The sequence below is a fragment of the Mustela erminea genome, chromosome 6 (assembly GCF_009829155.1).
Source record: "Mustela erminea isolate mMusErm1 chromosome 6, mMusErm1.Pri, whole genome shotgun sequence".
Taxonomy (NCBI): Eukaryota; Metazoa; Chordata; class Mammalia; order Carnivora; family Mustelidae; genus Mustela; species Mustela erminea.
In genome coordinates this window covers 83,561,183-83,579,498 of record NC_045619.1, presented here as the reverse complement: position 1 = coordinate 83,579,498, position 18,316 = coordinate 83,561,183, and the positions used below count along the sequence as shown (strand labels likewise).

Sequence of the window (18,316 nt, the reverse complement as noted above, 5' to 3'; positions counted from 1 at the left end):
TTTTAATTACAGCTTTAAAAAATTTTTTTTAGATTTTTTTTTTTTATTATCCATTTGAGACAGATACAGAGACAGAGAGCATATGCACGCACGAAGGGGGAGAGGGACAGGGAGAAGCAGACTCCCCATTTGAGCAGAGAGCCTGACATGGGGCTCGATCCCAAGACCTGAAGATCATGACCTGAGCCGAAGGCAAAGTCTTAACCATCTGAGCCACCCAGACACCCCTTAATTACAGCTTTTAAATTTATCTCCCAGATACTCATGGCCTCCCCAGTACAACAGCCAAAACCTACAGATTTGGTGATTGATAATAATGTATACCTGCTAACCATTGTCACTTTTGTGCTCTTACTGAAGTGCCTGTCCAATACTGTAGACCGTTTCTTCACAAACAATAGGAAAAAGGACTGCTGTCATCTTAAATACAGTATTAATGTATAAGGGATAAAATTAAGGAGTTTATTTTCTTCATATAGAAAATTGCAATTTGTTTTTTCTCTTTGGTCTCTTTTTCCCCCAAATGCTTAACTAATTCTACCTTATTACTCATCTATTCAAATTTAAGGATACCTCTTTTTCGTAAGGAGTTGTTATGCTTCACAGTTCAAGGTGAATCTTGTTAGATCAGTAACATAGTGACAATATGATTGACAGTTACTATGTAGCAAACAGTGACCAAGAAGAAAAAACTTAATGTCTGTTTGCCTTTGCATAGATAGTTGCTTAATTTCATTCTGCTTTGAACATTTATAACTGAATAAAATGCTTACGCACATTGAAATGTCATAGTGCAGGATGTAGCTAGCCCTGGCACAAAATATTTAAATTATTTCATGAAGATTAGTGGTTGTGTTAAACTGTATATAAGATTTTTTTTTTAAGTATCAGGGCATACTTTGTAGTGAATGCAGCCCACTGCTTCTGGGGATCAGTATAGAATAGACGTTTTCCTATGGTTACAAGTCCATGTGTAATCTGGTTTTCTGCCAAGTAACCTCTCTTACTGCTCTGCTAATTCACACTGATGTCACTTTTCCTTTTTTTTTTTAAGATTTTATTTATTTGACGGAGACAGTGAGAGTCAGAACACAAGCAGAGGGAGTGGGAGAGGGAGAAGCAGGCTTCCCGCTGAGCAGGGAGCCCGATGCAGGACCAGATCCCAGGAGCCTGGGATCATAACCCAAGCTGAAGGTGGACGGTTAACAACTGAACCTCCCAGGCGCCCCATTACTTCACTTTTCCTTGAACACATTAAGCACATACCTGTCTCAGGGCCTTTGCGTTTGCTATCCTTCAACCTGGAATAGTCTTTTTTTTTTTTTTTTTTTTTAAAGATTTTATTTATTTATTTGACAGAGAGAAATCACAAGTAGATGGAGAAGCAGACAGAGAGAGAGAGAGAGAGAGAGGGAAGCAGGCTCCCTGCTGAGCAGAGAGCCCGATGCGGGACTCGATCCCAGGACCCTGAGATCATGACCTGAGCCGAAGGCAGCGGCTTAACCCACTGAGCCACCCAGGCGCCCTGGAATAGTCTTTTATAAATTTCTATGACATACCTCTTACCTTGATACAGGTTTCTGTTGAAATAACCACCTTTCTAAAGGGGTCTTACCTGTTCTTGCTCTTTCCTCTCCATCACTTTCTATTCCCTTTAATTTTTCATACTATCTGACTAATCTTGTTTACTGTTCCTTTTAAGTATAATGTAAATTCCACAAGGACAGGAATTTTATTTTATTTTATTCAGTGCAGTATCTCTAGTGAGTGGTGCTTAGTAGGTATTCAAAGTCAATAAATGAATTCAGTACTGAGGCTTAGGAAGAAGAGTAAATATTGGAGATGGAAACCATCTCTGGAAAATACTTAAAAATTAGATAAAGTAGAAAACAGCAAGGTCTCCCACTCTGATTTTGACTCTTCTGGTCACTTCCTTATAGTTTTTCTAGTAGATGTCAGGTATTGTAGGGTTTGTTGGAATCCTAATTGAGAGATCCTCAAGTATTTTGTTTCTGGCATTCTATCATTTGACTCAAAAGTGATTGCCTACTGGCCTTCTGGTTTCTTATCCTAGAGCCTGTCTGCATTGTTATTTACATATGTGTCCCATAATTTTCCAAAATATAGTATCTGGTATTTATTTCATTTAACTCTTCTTATAATTTTCTAGAATATCCCTAAGGATAATTCTTAATTATCTTGAGGGATTCTATCTGAACTTTGGCAGAACTTCTGGGAATCTAGATGCTGCTTTGAAAAAAAATCTTCTTCACTGGTTGTGTCTAAGATTTCTTTCTTTCTTTCTTTTTTCTTTTTTTTTTTTTAATATAGACAGTCCAAGAAGAAGAAAGAGAGATTTACAGACAGCTGCTACAGATGGTCACAGGGAAACAGTTTTCTGTAGCAAAACCCACCACACACTTTCCTTTACACCTGTGAGTCACAGAAACATATTTCAAATGAATTTAATTCTCATTTTGTCATTTGATATTGAAACTATATTCTTCTCTTACTAGGTCTCGATGTCTTAGTTCCAATAAGAATACTTTGAAAGACTCACTGTTTAAAAATGGAAACTCTTGTGCAGCTCAGATCATTGGCTCTGATACTTCATCATCTGGATCTGCCAGCATTTTAACTGCCCAGGAACAACTGTCCCACAGTGTGTATTCCTTATCATCTTGTGCCCCAGATGTTGTGGCATTTGGATCCAAAGATTCTGATCCTGTCCATCAACCCCAACATCACCACTCTCTTCTACATCAGCCAGATCACTTACCAGCTTCAAATACACAATCAGAAGGTGAAATTTGTCTCGTTTAACTATATTTTCAATCCTAATAGCCAGTTAACTGTTGATGGGATCCATGTGAATCATAGGCAAGGTTGTAATCTGAGCAGAGTCTAGGGTCAGCACAGTCAGCCCAATTACTTAAGTACTTTCTCTGTCTCTAGTACTTTACAATGTCCATTAAGTACTCTGAAGTTTTGGAACATCAATTAAGTATTGAAGTAAAAGTTCTTAACCAGGTAATGTTTTAAAAAGCTGTGTAGTAAGTTTATGCATTTTAGAATGGTTATCAGCAAATTTCAGAAACAAAATGAGTTTTCTACCTAAGTTTCAGTTAACTGAAATATCTAGACTCTGCACTCCAGTTAATGAAGGTTTTCTGGGATAATTTCGTTTGCTTAGTTTTCCTCTTCTGTAGGTATGTGTTGTGTATGTTTATGATAGTATGTATTTAGGTATATAACTTAAAACAAGTTTTAGGTTAAATGGTTAGACATTATGGATCTTTTGATAGATCATTCTCTAAGGCTCTTACCTCCTTCCTCAGATTGTTTGATTTTTTTTTTTTTTTTTTTTTTAGATATTCTTCACTTTCTTAAAATTTCACTTGGGGATTAAAATTGTTGGTGGCATCATTATATAGCTACATGTATTCATGAAAACCTTTATAAAATTTTGTGAGATGATTTACTGGGAACTACCATTAAAAAAGCCTTTAACCTAAGACACATAAGTTGTATGACAAAGGGTTAGATGCAACTAAACTGAAACAAATATACTGTAGTACATTGAAGTGTTTCCTTACTTTTCTTGTACTATTTAATAAATATTCTAAATGAGATTCTAATCATTTCGATTAGGACATGATCCTCTAGAAGGACACAGTTCCTGCCTTTATCAACACTGAAAATAAATGATGAAATGATGGAATTTGTACATTTTAGACTCTGCTACTTCTATAACTGTTTCTGTCTTTCTACCTTCTGTTTCTCCTTCCCTTCTTTCACCTTATTCAGTCTCATGGTAGTTCAAGAACTGAAAACTTTTGAGAAATACTGGTTTGTTCTTGTTCCCCAGGAACAGAAAGAAGCAGCACAGGAATCAAGCAGAGCCTGGGAGTAGTTGATGAAGGGCCTATGTGCTTGTATTTTAGAACGACTGCTTTCTTTGTGAGGCAAGCTCTTCTCTAAGCCCTCTTTCTGGCTTAGTGAAAATGGGCCTGCCTCTCTCTGTGTCTCTTCCATCCTATCTTTGTCCTTATGCTGCATTATTTTTATGAAAATAGAATATAACAAAGTATGGGAACTTAGACTACAGGCATCTAGAGTATATAACTATGTAGGATTTTATTAATAATGATATGCTCTTGTGTTTCTTGTTTAGGATCAGACTCTGTGATCTTACTCAAAGTGAAAGATTCCCAGACTCCAGTTCCCAGGTAAGCTTTGGAAAAAGGATGTTCTTGACATATTTTCTTTTTCTTCCCCTTACTCACAATTTCTTCACTGAGAGTTACAGAATATAAGGTCAAACTGCCTCAATTCAGACCTCTTGCCTATGTTATTTGAATTATTTCAGTGACTTTCTGATTGGTTATCTTCCTCTGGCCTCATTGTTGAGCTTCATTCCATCTTCCATCATGGTTTCAAATCCATTCTTTGCCTTTTCTTTCTATCTTCCATTCTGCAACCCGAGTGGTCTGTTGAAAATGCATATCTGATTATTCATTAAATTCCAGTAGGAGTGGCTGGCTCTCAGACTAGAGTCAAGCCCAAACTCCCATGATATGGTATACAAAGCATTTCCTCTGCACACCGCACTTCCTGTCACACGTTCTTTCCTTTAACGAGTATTTATTGATCATTTACTATGTGCCAAGTCCTAATACAGACATTAGGGCTAACAGTAGTGAACAAAATGAAAGCCCTGCACTCAAGGAACCTACATTCTGGTTATAAGAAGTATAAGGAAAGAGATGGGGGACAAATAATGAATGAGTAGATAAACATTTATGTCTGGTAGTGATAAATGTGAAGAAAAATAAAGCAGGGTAACTTATAGGCTGGGGCACTGTTTATCTGGGTGGTCATGGCAAGTCTGATAAGGGACATTTGAGGGGAGACGTGATGGACGTGAGAGGAGGAGACATGTAGGAAGATGGGACTCTTTCCTGTGTTTATTACGTGCTGAACTATATGTGATACATCCTTACTTACTTTCATAGTCAGTGTTCCTTCTGCCTGGTATGTAGCCCCTACCTCAACTTGTCTATCTAAAGAAGCAGGAATCTCTTTATTGTCTTTTAAATCTCAATTCAAATATGATCTTCTATGATACTTGACTTCTATATGAAACTTTTTGCTTTGTAATTCAGTGGGTTACTACTTAAGATCGCAATTTCTTTGCCATTGCTCTTTCTGTGGCTTTAGCAATTCAATTGCTGGAATGATAATAGTGTCAGATTTCCATTGAAGAAGTTAGCAGTAGTGAAACATTCTTTCTCATCTCAGTTTCTATACTTTGCAGCTCTCCTATATGTCCTGAATTTTAGATAGTTAAAGAAAAACTCTCTGTTATAGTTTCTCAAGGAGATTTTAGAGTTTGGAGTTCTTATTCTTTATACATTTTTTTTTTTCTTGAGTCCCAGACCTGGGTTCTGATTTTGTCCAGGCATCATGTAACTTTGGACAAGTTATCCTTCTGAACCTTAGTTTCCTTTTTAGTGAAAATGCCAGTATTAACACCTTACTATTTTTTGAATTGCTGTGAAGGTTAATATACTCAAAAAGCACTTATAAAAGTGTTTTTACACGTAGTACATAAAGTAGGTATTTTTTCCTGGGAAAAAGTCAATCTCATATAAATGAGTGCTTTTAGTTCTTTAATGTTTCTATACTGGGTATACTTTTCCTTTATGGAAGATTTCTCTTGGTGATGCCTGAAGAATGAGATGGCAGGAGAAATGGTCTGTTGGGGAGGGCTGATTGACTAATGCTGTTTATCGCAGTTGGAGCCTGCTCTCTCAAGACTTGGTTGATTGGCTCTTTATTCTTAATCTCCCACCACTGCCTCTTGGTTAAGGTCTCACAGTGAAGATCTGCCCTTATTTCCCAGAATATGCCATTCCATTTCCTATTTTTGTGCCATTGTACATGCTGATCCTAATCCCTATAATTTCCTTTCTCTCCTTGTCCACTTGTTCTTGTTTTGCTTTGCAGAATCTGACTCAGGTGTTATTTTTTCCTCAAGACATTTCTCTGACTTCTCCAGGCAGCATAAGCCTTTTCTTCTAGTACTTCTATCCCTATGTCTGTTCATTACTAATACTTTTGCACTAACCTAAAGGTGATAATGCCTGGTATATGATAGGTACTTAGTAAATAAATCTTTGTTAAAGACTTATCATTTCCTAGAAAGCCTTAAATGCTCTCTTGAGTAGCTCAAGTATTCATCATCTCCCTATTGGTTTAAGGCTTTGGTTTATTGAAAGGCACATTGCAAGAGAAGAAATCACAGCCTTCAGAATTAGACAGACATAGTTTCTAATCCTGACTTCCAAAACAGATTATCCTCTGCACCTCAGTTTCCTTTTCTGTACACTACGAGGAATAATTCCTTATTACATATAATATTAAGGTTTAACTAGTATGAGAATTATCATGAGGCTTAACTACTATAAAACATCTAAAGCAGAATTTCACACAGAGCACTAAGTAGGTGCTCATAGTTATTACTGTGTGCTTCAGTCATATGAAAAATAGTGTATAATCTTATTTTACTTTTTTAAGCCACCAAATACCTTGATCCATTGAAGAGCAGTACTTTTCCCTTACATTATTCATTTCAATTACTTATTTCAATAAGTACTGAGTACCTGCTGTGTGCCAAGCACACTCTTAGTGCAGAGGATATGGTAGTAAATACAAAACACAAAAATTCCTATCCTCATTAAGTTTATGGTCTAATAAGGAAGCAGACAAGCTTTAATAGCGTGATACAATACCATGAAATTCTAGGCAATTCTTGTCACTTCCTTATATTGTGCAGTAAATGTGTTTTCATGTTCATTTGTTTTTAATGTCACACACTAGGCCTCTCACAGTGCTACCATTGATCTCTCTGACTTTCTGTCTTGGTTGTTACATCAGTATTCACTATGCCAAGGATATAGGCCACTACGTGTATGTTTTCCATTGATTAACCTCAGTGACAGTGGGGAGGCAATAGAACAGCATTGTCATTGCCAAACCCTAGCCTAAGGATGATTGGGAATACTGATTCTCAAAAGGTAGGCTAAGGAGCAAGGGATAAACTCTTGAATCCTTGTTCTTGCCTTCACTAAGACAGACTGTACCAATTGAAGAACTGACAGGGACTCTGATTTCCATATTTTACAAATCTGAAACTAAGACCCATGGAAATGAAGTGACTTTGTCAAAGTCACAAAGTGAATCGGACTGCTCCAGGAGATCTAGGTCTCTTAACTCCCAATTTGATGCTTTCCTTTGTTTACTTGTTCTATGTATCTAAAGGTTTTCTTTGGAAAAGTGTTCACTCCTCTGTTTGTTTCTTTGAGAAATCCTTCAGTTAGGGATTGGCAAGGAGATGACGACATTTGAGAAGAGCAAGAGGCTCTATAGGAGAGAGAACATGCCTGTGACTCTTCTGCGAAGCATTATTCATTTGGATTGTCACAAGAGCTGCATGGACTAGAACTGGTCACTCATCTTTGGAGTAGAGTTGTATTGCTGATTTTCCACTTTGATTCATTGACTCACTAGCCATTTGATACGAATTCTTGTGTGGGTGGGGATTTTCAGTGTGCGGTATGATTTAGTTGAAAATATTTTGATTCAAGTAGACTGACAAGAAGTCTAAGATTTGATAAATCATTAATAAATCTGTTAATCTGAAGCATTTGGAAGGAGGAATGATCTAGCCTAGTATATTACCTTGACATGTGATGTGCTCTTTCACATCGTTTTGGTCTCTCACACAAGAGCTATGCTACAGTTAACTTCTCTGCCAAACTTTGGGTCATCTTTTTAACTAGTATGTGTGCAAATGACTTGTATTTTTGTGTGTGTTTTTTTTTTTTTAAGATTTTATTTATTTATTTGACAGAGAGAAATCACAGGTAAGCAGAGAGGCAGGCAGAGAGAGAGGAGGAAGCAGGCTTCTCGCGGAGCAGAGAGCCTGATGCGGGGCTCGATCCCAGGACCCTGGGATCACGACCTGAGCCAAAGGCAGAGGCTTAACCCACTGAGCCACCCAGCCGCCCCTGTGCAAATGACTTGTACCTGTATTCCTTTAGTTCCTAGTTGCAATTATTTTATGTAATTTAGGACTTTTTACTTATTGCATAAATATAAAGCATTCTTGTAAATTACTTAAATGATTGGTTTTCTTGGTGATAATATTTGAATTTTCTTATAAGCCTCCTGCTCATTTGTCATATTTTTTTCCCCACCCATAGTCCTACTTTTTTTCAGGCAGAGCTGTGGATCAAAGAATTGTAAGTTGTTCATTTTGGTTGGTTAATTTCCTTCTCCATCACTTCCTTTCCAGTTAGAAGTAGTCAATTAGCCAATCACCCCACCTATATTTAATCAGTAAAGATTCCCTATTTAATATTTATTTATAAAACAACTTTTAAGTTGTTGGGTTCTTAGAACCTATTGGGGTTGGGACATGTCTTTGCTTAGGTTTGTTAAATATCTAACAATTACTGAAATTAAATTGGATTGGAGAACTTTCAGTTAGGTATTACATAGAAAGGAAAATAAATGCCCTTATTTTCACATTGATAAAACTAATTTATTGAATAATTCACATTTCTGGAATTTGCAAAATTATTGAATTTTTAGTCTCCATTTTCAGTAACTTTGAGTTATCCAAATCCCTGGCCTTACTAATTTTTTTAGGGGAAAAAAACTCATATTTTTTCTTTTGGATCATAAATATTTGAATTGAAACCTCAGTTATATCTTATATTATTTGCTCCTTTGGGGTTCAGTCTCATTTTTGAGTTTCTAGAATGAAGCTTCATTTTCTCCATAATCTTATAAGTATGCTTAAAGGAAAAAAGAGACTACACATTTGCAAATATCCACAAAAGTCACTTTGTTCCCATTTAGCAAAAAAAATTCATCATTTCAATAAAAATAGGATAATTTTAATAACACTACCTGGTTTCACTTGTCTTAAAATATAAGTGTAGTGTAACGATAAGTTTAGTGTATGGATTTTAGACTTTATGTATGAGGGTTTATATTTAATGTTCATCGTTCATTAACAATGTGCCTGATGCTAAGACAGTGGTCTGCACTTTTGTCCCATTCCTTTTCATTTCCTAGAACTAGTGTTTATGATTCTCGAGCACGGGAGAGATTGCGCCAGATTGAAGAGCAGAAAGCACTAGCATTACAGCTTCAAAACCAGGTAAACGAACAATTAGAGATAAGGTTGTAAATAAATAACATATCCAAGTTGAAACTAATTTGGAAGATTACCTGGCTTGGGATCAAAGGTATTGTAATTGCAAGATGTTATGGTTGTGTAACATTATATATGATTGGTGTATGTCCTTGGTCTCTCCAGCTGGTCCTGCTCAGTGTATATAGAAAAGTTAGTAGTTTTCCTTATCCTACTTAACTCTAAATTTCTTTTTTGCAGAGATTGCAGGAACAGGAACATTCAGTACATGATTCGGTAGAACTGCATCTTCGTGTACCACTTGAAAAGGAGATCCCTGTCACGATCACCCAAGAAACAGAAAAGAAAGGTCATAAATTAATTGAGAGTGAAGATGAATTTCCTGAAATCACAGAGGTAAATTACATACTACAGATTCTTGTGCTAGCAAGTGTGTTTAGAAGAAATACTTTGAATGAATTTCAAATGTAGAAGTAATAGAACACCTGGCATTTAAGTTGTGTTGCATACCCCTGCTTTCATTTATTTGTATTACAATACCAATCTTGACTTTCTTTTTAAAGGATTATTGAAAATTGAGGGAAGAATTGTGGGTGGCTTTTCATGACTTCAGTGAAAAAACATTGAATAAAATTGTGTTTTATTTTATGTACATTATCACTTGTATGTGTACAATAGTTTGACATCAAATAGTAGTAAGCTGAGGCTTATGGTTCTTTTTAAGTAGTAAAAAGTAAGTATAAAAATTTGGAAAATATATAAAAGTCTTTGTACATTTAAGATAATCTGTTCCTTAATCCATTCTTCTGTTGGAAAAACTATCCTATAGCTGGTAAGTATAACACATTTATTATAGTTGTCTTGAATTCCATAATTTACATTTAAGAAGTCTAATTTTTTTCTACGAAAATGTGTCTGAAGACATTACCTTTACCCCTTACTACCCTTTGGGAAAGATTCTATTTACTAGGAAATTGTATGGACCAAAGATATGAAATATAATTAGGTCTTCTTGTGGACTTAGAAAATCTGATAGCAGAAGGTTATTTCAGATTTAGGAATAAAAGAAAGAAGGGTCTGAAATTTTGTGCTGCAAATGAGAAGGGAGGACAAGATGGGATGAAAGGAAGTAACCCAGGAAATTACTGGAGAGAATAGAAATCAAACCAAAATGTTAGAAGTGAACAGTTGATTACTGATAAATATAGCCTAGGGATTATATGAGCTTTGGTGAGAAATCTAGTCTGTAGCCATGTAGGCGTCATCTCTGGTACCTCTTGGTTCCCTAGGAAATGGAGAAGGAAATAAAGAATGTATTTCGTAATGGGAACCAGGATGAAGTTCTGAGTGAAGCATTCCGCTTAACCATTACACGCAAAGATATTCAAACTCTAAACCATCTGAACTGGCTCAATGATGAGGTAATCTCGCACCTGTTTTTATATTCAAATAGTGAGCGTTAAGTAGAAGCTAAATCAAGGCATTATCTTTTCTCCAAGTGTGGTCCTCAGATGACCTACATAGAATTGGCTCTCCTATGTTTGTCCGTTCTCCTGAGTAAGTATGAGACACTGTGGTGGAGAAATGCATTTTAAACAAATAACCTCAGCTGATTTTTTTATCTATGCCTGTGAGCCTGAGAACTGCTGATTTACCTTGTTGTGTGTGGAAGATCTAGACACTGAGGGAGAGGTCATTTGGCTCTCATTCTTTTTAAGGCACCTACCCTGCAGTTCACATCTGAGTAGATTTTTAATAGCTCTGACTGTGTTGCCATCATTTCCATCATGGATTCCATTTCTACTTCCTTTTTCATCTTTCTGTACTTGTTCCGGGTTACCGAGGTTATGAGACTTAAGCTTTCTAAAATAGCCTGCATTTATATATGATATTGAAAAAGGTATGTTATTAAATATACTGACATTGAAAAAGTTATATTATTAAATATTTGATGTACTGGGTTGAAAGAAAGGTATGGCCCTCAGCTCCTGCTAATAATTTTAAGTAGATTAATTACAGTCTTTAAACTATTCTGTCCCCATTCTTAAACCCGGAGGAGACTGTTTTATTTCAGAAGGGTATTTTTCACAGCAAAGGAAGAGATAGGGTTGCAGTTTTTTTCTCTAAGTACTTGCTTCCTTTCTTAGGCTCAGTAGAAACATCCCTGCCTCATATTTTGGGTTACTCAAAACTTTACAGCTGTGAAAGATTTTTAGATACTCAGTATAATAAGCACTAGATATTCTAGATATCTATAATCTGTTCTTGTATGCTTAGGATCTTCCAAATAATAATATTTGCTAACATCTATTGAGCATTTACATCATGTTGGGCACTATTATGTTTTATATGTTCTATTCGTTATAATAGTCGCCACAGACCTTGGAGGTATATACTGTAGTTTAACCATTTCTATTTTATAGATGAAGAAACAAAGCATGGAAAGATTAAGAAACTTTCAAGGTTACATGGCCAGTAAGTAGCAGAGCCAGGATTTAGACCCAAGCATTGGGTCTTACCTGTTATATATTGTACTGCCTCAGAATCCTAAATTGGATCCTGTCTTAGGGTTAGATGTGTAGAATTTGAGAGCCATATGCCATGCCCAGCATGTTGATTTTCTCTGGGGGCAGCTAGACTAGCCCCATTCTCTTTGCCCCTGATCAGTTTCTAAAATACAGATTTCAGGGGCTCCTGGGTGCCTCAGCCAGTTAAATGGCTATCTTCTGCTCAGGTCATGATCTCATGGTTCTCTGATCAAGCTCTGCATCGTGGGGGCGGTGGGGGGGTGTCCCTGCTCAGCAGGGAGCCAGCTTCTTCCTCTCCCTCTGCCGCTTCCCCTGCTTGTCCTCTCTCACTCTCTGTCAAATAAATAAATAAATAAATAAATAAATAAAATCTTTTAAAAATAAAATAAAATAAAGATTTCAGAAGTTCATTATTCCCTGAATAATATCTTTGAACAAGAATGGTAAGGAAGGTATGGTTTGATACTGTTTTGCTTTAGGGGAAGCCTCTTGCTTCTTTTGGCTCAAAATAATGATATTAGAATATTGGGTCACATAACAGGACAAAAAAAAGAGTTCACCAGATAAAAGGGCAAAATGGAAATCAAGGACTGTCAAAAGTATCCATCAATTAAATGTTTTTTATTTGAAGACATTAATGTGTGGTTTCTTGCCAGTTTCTGCCTGCCATTGCCAAATGGAAAGGGATCAGTTGTTGTATTGGGATTGTAGCTCATTTGTTGTAAATTATGCAAAGCCTCCTAGAGGGCAGCAATGAGTAGGATATGAGCTGAGTCCCTGCTGTTTACTGTGGCAGTTACCTCGGTGAGCTCCTCGGTGAGATCCCTTACAGAGGCGGCATTCATCAGAACATGTTTTCTATTCTCTCGGCCCATCAAAAATTGGATTTTTAGCAAGCAAAGTTCATGGAAATTACATTATTTAGAAAAGTAGAGGAGAATGAAAGATTCCTTTTCTACTTTATCTCTATGACACCTACCCATAACTTTTGTAGAGAGTGCTTGTATTCTGAGTTCAGAATGTTAACTTTGAAAGCAGGTACCAATTCACACATATGTGATGATGGTAACTATTTTGGAAAGCACTATTTTCAAAGTACAGTACTTCTCAGGCTTTCAAAGTTACGTTTGTGAGAAGCTAACATTCTGATGAGGAATTAGTAGATATCCCCAAGTATTCATATTCATTTAAAAATACATAATTCTTTTTCTCAGTTGTGAATTCTGAGTCATCTTTTGCAAGTAATTTGTGCTCTCTTCAATCCGGTCCTTCCCTCAAATAGATATTTTCATAAATAGCCATTTCTTTTCTTTCTGTATATCCTATCAGTTTTATAGGCTGCTTTTAAATCTTTCTCCAAAATAAGGTGACTGGCATGTTATTCCTACCATTTTATGGAAAAGAAATACAAGATCCTTGGGATGCCTGGGTGGCTCAGTCTGTTAAGCTGCTGCCTTCCGCTTGGGTCATGATCTCAGGGTCCTGGGATTGAGTCCCGCCTCCAGCTCCTTGCTCAGCAGGGAGCCTGCTTCTCTCTCTGCCTCTGCCTGCCACTCTGCCTGCTTGTGCTCTCTCTCTCTCTCTCTGACAATAAATAAATAAAATCTTAAAAAAAAAAAAAAAGATAAGAAAGAAAGAAATATAAGATCCTGGAAATGAAAAGGATCAGATTTAGTTTATAAGGAAAATAAAATTCAGAAGTCCTATATTTAGAATACATGCAGAAAGCCATTAGACTACCCTTTCTCCGGTCACTTTCCTAAAAGAGTAGGCTACATTGCTTGTTTATAAAATAGGCTTTCAAACATAGGTTTTTGTGAATGGATTTATGTACAGATGAATAAATTCTGTGTAGCTTTAAAGGTCTAATAATTGGTTGATAGGGCTGACATTTTTAACTCAGTGTAAGAAAATGAAACTTCTCAGAAATGGAATGTGGAAATTGGCTGTCTTTGTAAAGAATACAAAAGGTGGCTGGAAGGCTGAGAAGACCAGGGACGTTATAGATGGCAATTTCTGTACTAGGTCTGGTGATTAATCGTTAATAGAAATAGCTAATTAAGGGAAGGAGGTCAGGGTTAAAGAGAGGAGGAATTAGTTGCAAAAGTAGATTGAAAATCATAATCAAGAAGCAAAAAAGAAATATTTTTAAATGGATGTCAGCACTAAAAATTATTTATTAATTCCAGGTGATTACATTAGATGACTTCTGTGATCCAGTGGCTTGATGATTCTGCTTTATGGCATGACAGTTCTACTTCGTAGAGGGCCTAAGTATTGCTTTATGAGGCATCAGATAAATTTAAAGATATATGGAAATTACTTGGGCATACAAGTGAATGGATATGACTTCTATTTCTGGTCATAATAGAATAAGATGGATCAGGTTTACTCTTTCAGCTTAACCAGAAAACTGTGCTCGCTTCGGCAGCACATATACAGCTTAGCCAGAAAACTAATCAAAACGTGAAACAAAAATTTTCAGACAGTGAATAACAGAGATCCCTGAGAGGAGGAAAATGAAAGGGATGAGCTGATGATTTCCCAACCTCACTAGGGTGGTATGTTGAGGGTAGAGAGCTGGTAGAACCTAGCAGTGCCTGACAGTCTTGCTTAGTGGAGGAGACATGGTTCAGAGTTCAGGGAGGTGAAAGGGGCTAAGATTTGTGAGGTTAAAATACTGAAGGGGAGGTTGCTGCACAAAGAGAAAGCTTCAGAGATATGCAGAGCCCCCCCACCCCAAATCTTTGAGCACCAGTCTGTACATAGATTGGAAGAAACTACCAGAGGCTGGGGAAAGAACCACCAGGAAGAAGGAATCAGAGCAAAGCTCAGAGCTACGTGCTTAGAATAGTTCATATTCCAACCAGTTAAGAATGGAAAAATCATGTGGCAATGAATAAAGGCCTCAAAAGGACATTACCTCAGGAGTGGGGCCAAACTGGCCCTAGAATAAAGGCCACTCTGGACCAGTGGTAGCAAAGTTAAATACAAATCTTGAAAGCTTGAAACTGATTCAAGTGACTTAACTGTATCACAGAACAAAAGACCAACAATATTTAAAGGAATACAAACATATTCTAGTAACAACAAAACCCAAAAAACATGAAACCAGTGTCCAGCTTCCATTCAAATAATACCAGGCATGCAAGGTGGAAGGAAAATGCAACTTATTACCAGGGAAAAAACCAGAAATACTCAGAAATGACAAAAATGACAGAACTAGCATACATTGGCAGGATATTACAAACACATTCTATATGTTCAGGAATTTAGAGGAAAATTGACATTTTGATGAGAAAAATGGAAAATGTAAAAGAAGACCCAAATTGAACTTCTAAGGGGTGAAAAACACAGTTTTTGAAAGAAAAAATATACGAGGTAGGATTAACATTATATTGGACACTACAGAGGAAAAAACTAGTGAACTAGAAGATATAGCAGTAGGAACAATCCAAATGAAACAGAAAAAAAGGCTGAAGAAAGATGAGTATATGTGAGCTGTGGGACAATATCAAGCATTCTGAGCTGTAATTAGAGTCTCAGAAGGAAGAGTTAAGTGTAAGTGGTATCAGAAAAAAAGTTTGAAGAAAATAATGGTAGGTTTTCCAAATTTGGAAACTTAGACTGGCAGATCCAAGAAATTCAGCATACCCTAAGTAGAAGAGACTCCATACTAAAAAGTATAATAAGTTGCTGAAAATCAGTGATAAAAGCAACCAGAGAAAAACAGACATGTGATGTACTAGAGGAATACAAGACAGAAGTACATGTAGGCATGAAGACAGTGTAGCTACATTTTTAAGGTACTGAAAGAAAAAAAAAAATTAAACAAAAAAACCTTGTCAATTTATATTCTATATGCAACAAATACATCTTTCAAAAAATACTTTTTTTCAGACAAATGCTGAGAGAATGCACCACCAGCAGACCTGTATTACAAGAAATACTAAAAAAAAAAAAAATTTATATATATATATATATATACTAAAGGATATTTTTCAGGCAGAAGGAAACTATGAGGTGGAAATTTCAGTCTATATAAAGGAAAGAAAAGCAGTGGAAATGATCTGATTTTTTAAAATATCTCTGTAGGACAATTGGCTAGTTAAAGCAGAAATGTATTATGGGATTTTTATATTACATTTTATGTTTTGTCATAACAGAAAAGTGGGGAAGAGGAAGTACATACTATTAAATTTTTACGCAGTACATGAAGTGATATAATGTTATATGAAGATAGACTGTCATCAGGTAAAGACCTATATTATAAATCCTGGAGCAACCACTGAAAATAAAAATAAAAAGAGTTAATAAACATATAAGATAAAATGGAAAAAAAATAACCCAAAGGAAGGCAGGGAGAAAAGAAAAAAGGGAGAACAGATAGGACAAATAGAAAAAAAGAGCATGATGGTAGATTTAAACTCATCGATATCAGTAATCACATTAAAGGTAAACGATCTGGGACGCTTGGGTGGCTCAGTTTGTTAAACAGCTGCCTTCAGCTCAGGTCATGATCCCAGCATCCTGGGATCGAGTCTCACATCAGGCTCCTTGCTTGGCAGGGAGCCTCCTTCTCCCTCTGCCTCTGTCTGCCACTCTGTCTTCCTGTGCTCGCTCTTGCTCCTCTCTCTCTGACAAATAAATAAATAAAATCTTAAAAATAAATAAATAAATAAATGTAAAAGCTCTAACCCAGCGTGCCCAATAGAAATATAATGTGAACCACATAGGTAATTTTTTTAAAAGATTTTATTTATTTATTTGACAGAGATCACAAGCAGGCAGAGAGGCAGGGAGAGAGAGAGAGGGGAGGAAGCAGGCTCCCCGTTGAGCAGAGCCCAATGTGGGACCCTGGGATCATGACCTGAGCCGAAGCGGAGGCTTTAACCCACTGAGCCATACAGGCGCCCCCACATAGGTAATTTTAAATTTTCTAGTAGTCATATTGAGAAAACTAAAAAGAAACAGATAAAATTAATTTTTTTAAAGAAATTTATCTTTTTGAGAGAGAAGGCATGAGCCAGGGGTGGGGGAGTAGCAGAGGGAGAAGGAGAAGCAGATTCCCCACTGAGCAGGGAGCCTGACATGGGGCTCAATTCTAGGACCCCGGGATCACGACCTGAGCTAAAGGCAGACACTTAACTAACTGAGCCACCCAGGCACCCCAGTAAAATTAATTCTAATAATATATTTTACTGAACACCATATATGTAAAATATGTCATTTTGGCATGTAATAAATAGTGAAATTTTATTAAAGAGGTATCTTTCCTTTAAAGTGTAGTGCACATTTTCTACTTACAGCATATTTATGTTTATAGCACAGTGGTTAAAAGGCAGAGCTTGTCATATTGGGTAAGAAAAGAGCTGTTTATAAGAAAACCATTTTATTTTATTTTATTTATTTGTTTATTAGAAATTTCCTGGGGTTTTTGGGTTTTTTTGTTTTGTTCGTAATCTCTACACCCAACATGGGGCTCAAACTCATGACCCTGAGATCAGGAGTTGTATGTTCTTCCAACTGAGCCAGCTGGCTCCCCAAGAAACCCATTTTAAATGTGAAGACACAAATAGATTAAAAGTAAATGGATAGAAAAAATACGCTATGCAAAAACTAATCAAGAGAAAGATGAAGTAACTATATTAATATCATACCAAGTATATTTCAGAGCAAAGAATATTACCAGTGACAAACATTTTGAAAGGGATAAATTCTTCAAGAGGACTTAACCTAGAGATGAACACACCTAGTAAGAGAAATTCAAAATGTATGAAGCAAAACTTATGAAACTGAAAGGAGAAATAGACAAAGCTGTAATTATCATTGGAGATTTCAACACCTTTCTCAATAATCAGTGGGAGAAATAGAAAGTTGTTAAGGATGTAGAAAGCCAGATTAGGTAGATGGATCCCATGTACCCAAATGCTTGTGGGCAGGAAACACTTCCTCTTCTAGACAGCACTAAATGTGCTCTGTCCCATGTGGAGAAACAGGATGATATTGCACTTCAGTCTCTTCATTTTCCCTCCAGGACTCTGTCCTTCCTGTCATCCCTTACTAGTAATTTACTTGGATGAATTCGGAAAATAACAAGCAGACATGTCTTTTTTTTTCCTGGTTTTATTTTGTACACCCTTGTTAATTATTGTAGTTGCTTCCAAAATGCAAAAGCATTAGACTGTTGGAACACTGTATTTCTGACTTTTTCCTAGCTAGGGGGAACACCGTAAGGAAAAGACTAATACTATGTGGGGAGTGAGGGAATGCAGGAGGAAATAAGGTGGATTTTATATAGCAGACTGACTACACTGATGACCAAGCTAACAAGGCAGAGCAATTACCTATTTTGTAAGTCTCATCTCTGAAAAGAAAGAGGTGTCTTTCAGCTATTTTACATCACAGTAGCCTTATATATAGAGAAAGTATTCTTACTTGATTGATAATGGGAAAGTAAGAAGTAAGACTTAATAAGGGGTATACTGGGGTCATCTGATTTTTATTGTGGAATCAGCATCTGAAATCAGAGCACATAACTCTGTTTAGCATTCTTTCGTAA

At 36.5% G+C, this 18,316-nt stretch overlaps 1 protein-coding gene across 8 annotated transcripts in view; it reads left to right on the top strand.

Moving 5' to 3' along the window:
- SENP1 (SUMO specific peptidase 1) overlaps positions 1 to 18,316 on the top strand; it is a 52,447-nt gene that overhangs the window by 21,736 nt on the left and 12,395 nt on the right. For all 8 annotated transcript variants that reach the window (XM_032348024.1, XM_032348017.1, XM_032348020.1 and 5 more), the window contains 7 exons: positions 2,332 to 2,435; positions 2,517 to 2,803; positions 4,175 to 4,229; positions 8,268 to 8,306; positions 9,148 to 9,232; positions 9,467 to 9,622; positions 10,516 to 10,647. In XM_032348024.1, coding sequence (XP_032203915.1) covers positions 2,332 to 2,435; positions 2,517 to 2,803; positions 4,175 to 4,229; positions 8,268 to 8,306; positions 9,148 to 9,232; positions 9,467 to 9,622; positions 10,516 to 10,647 — 858 coding nt within the window. The remainder of the gene's footprint in view (positions 1 to 2,331; positions 2,436 to 2,516; positions 2,804 to 4,174; positions 4,230 to 8,267; positions 8,307 to 9,147; positions 9,233 to 9,466; positions 9,623 to 10,515; positions 10,648 to 18,316) is intronic.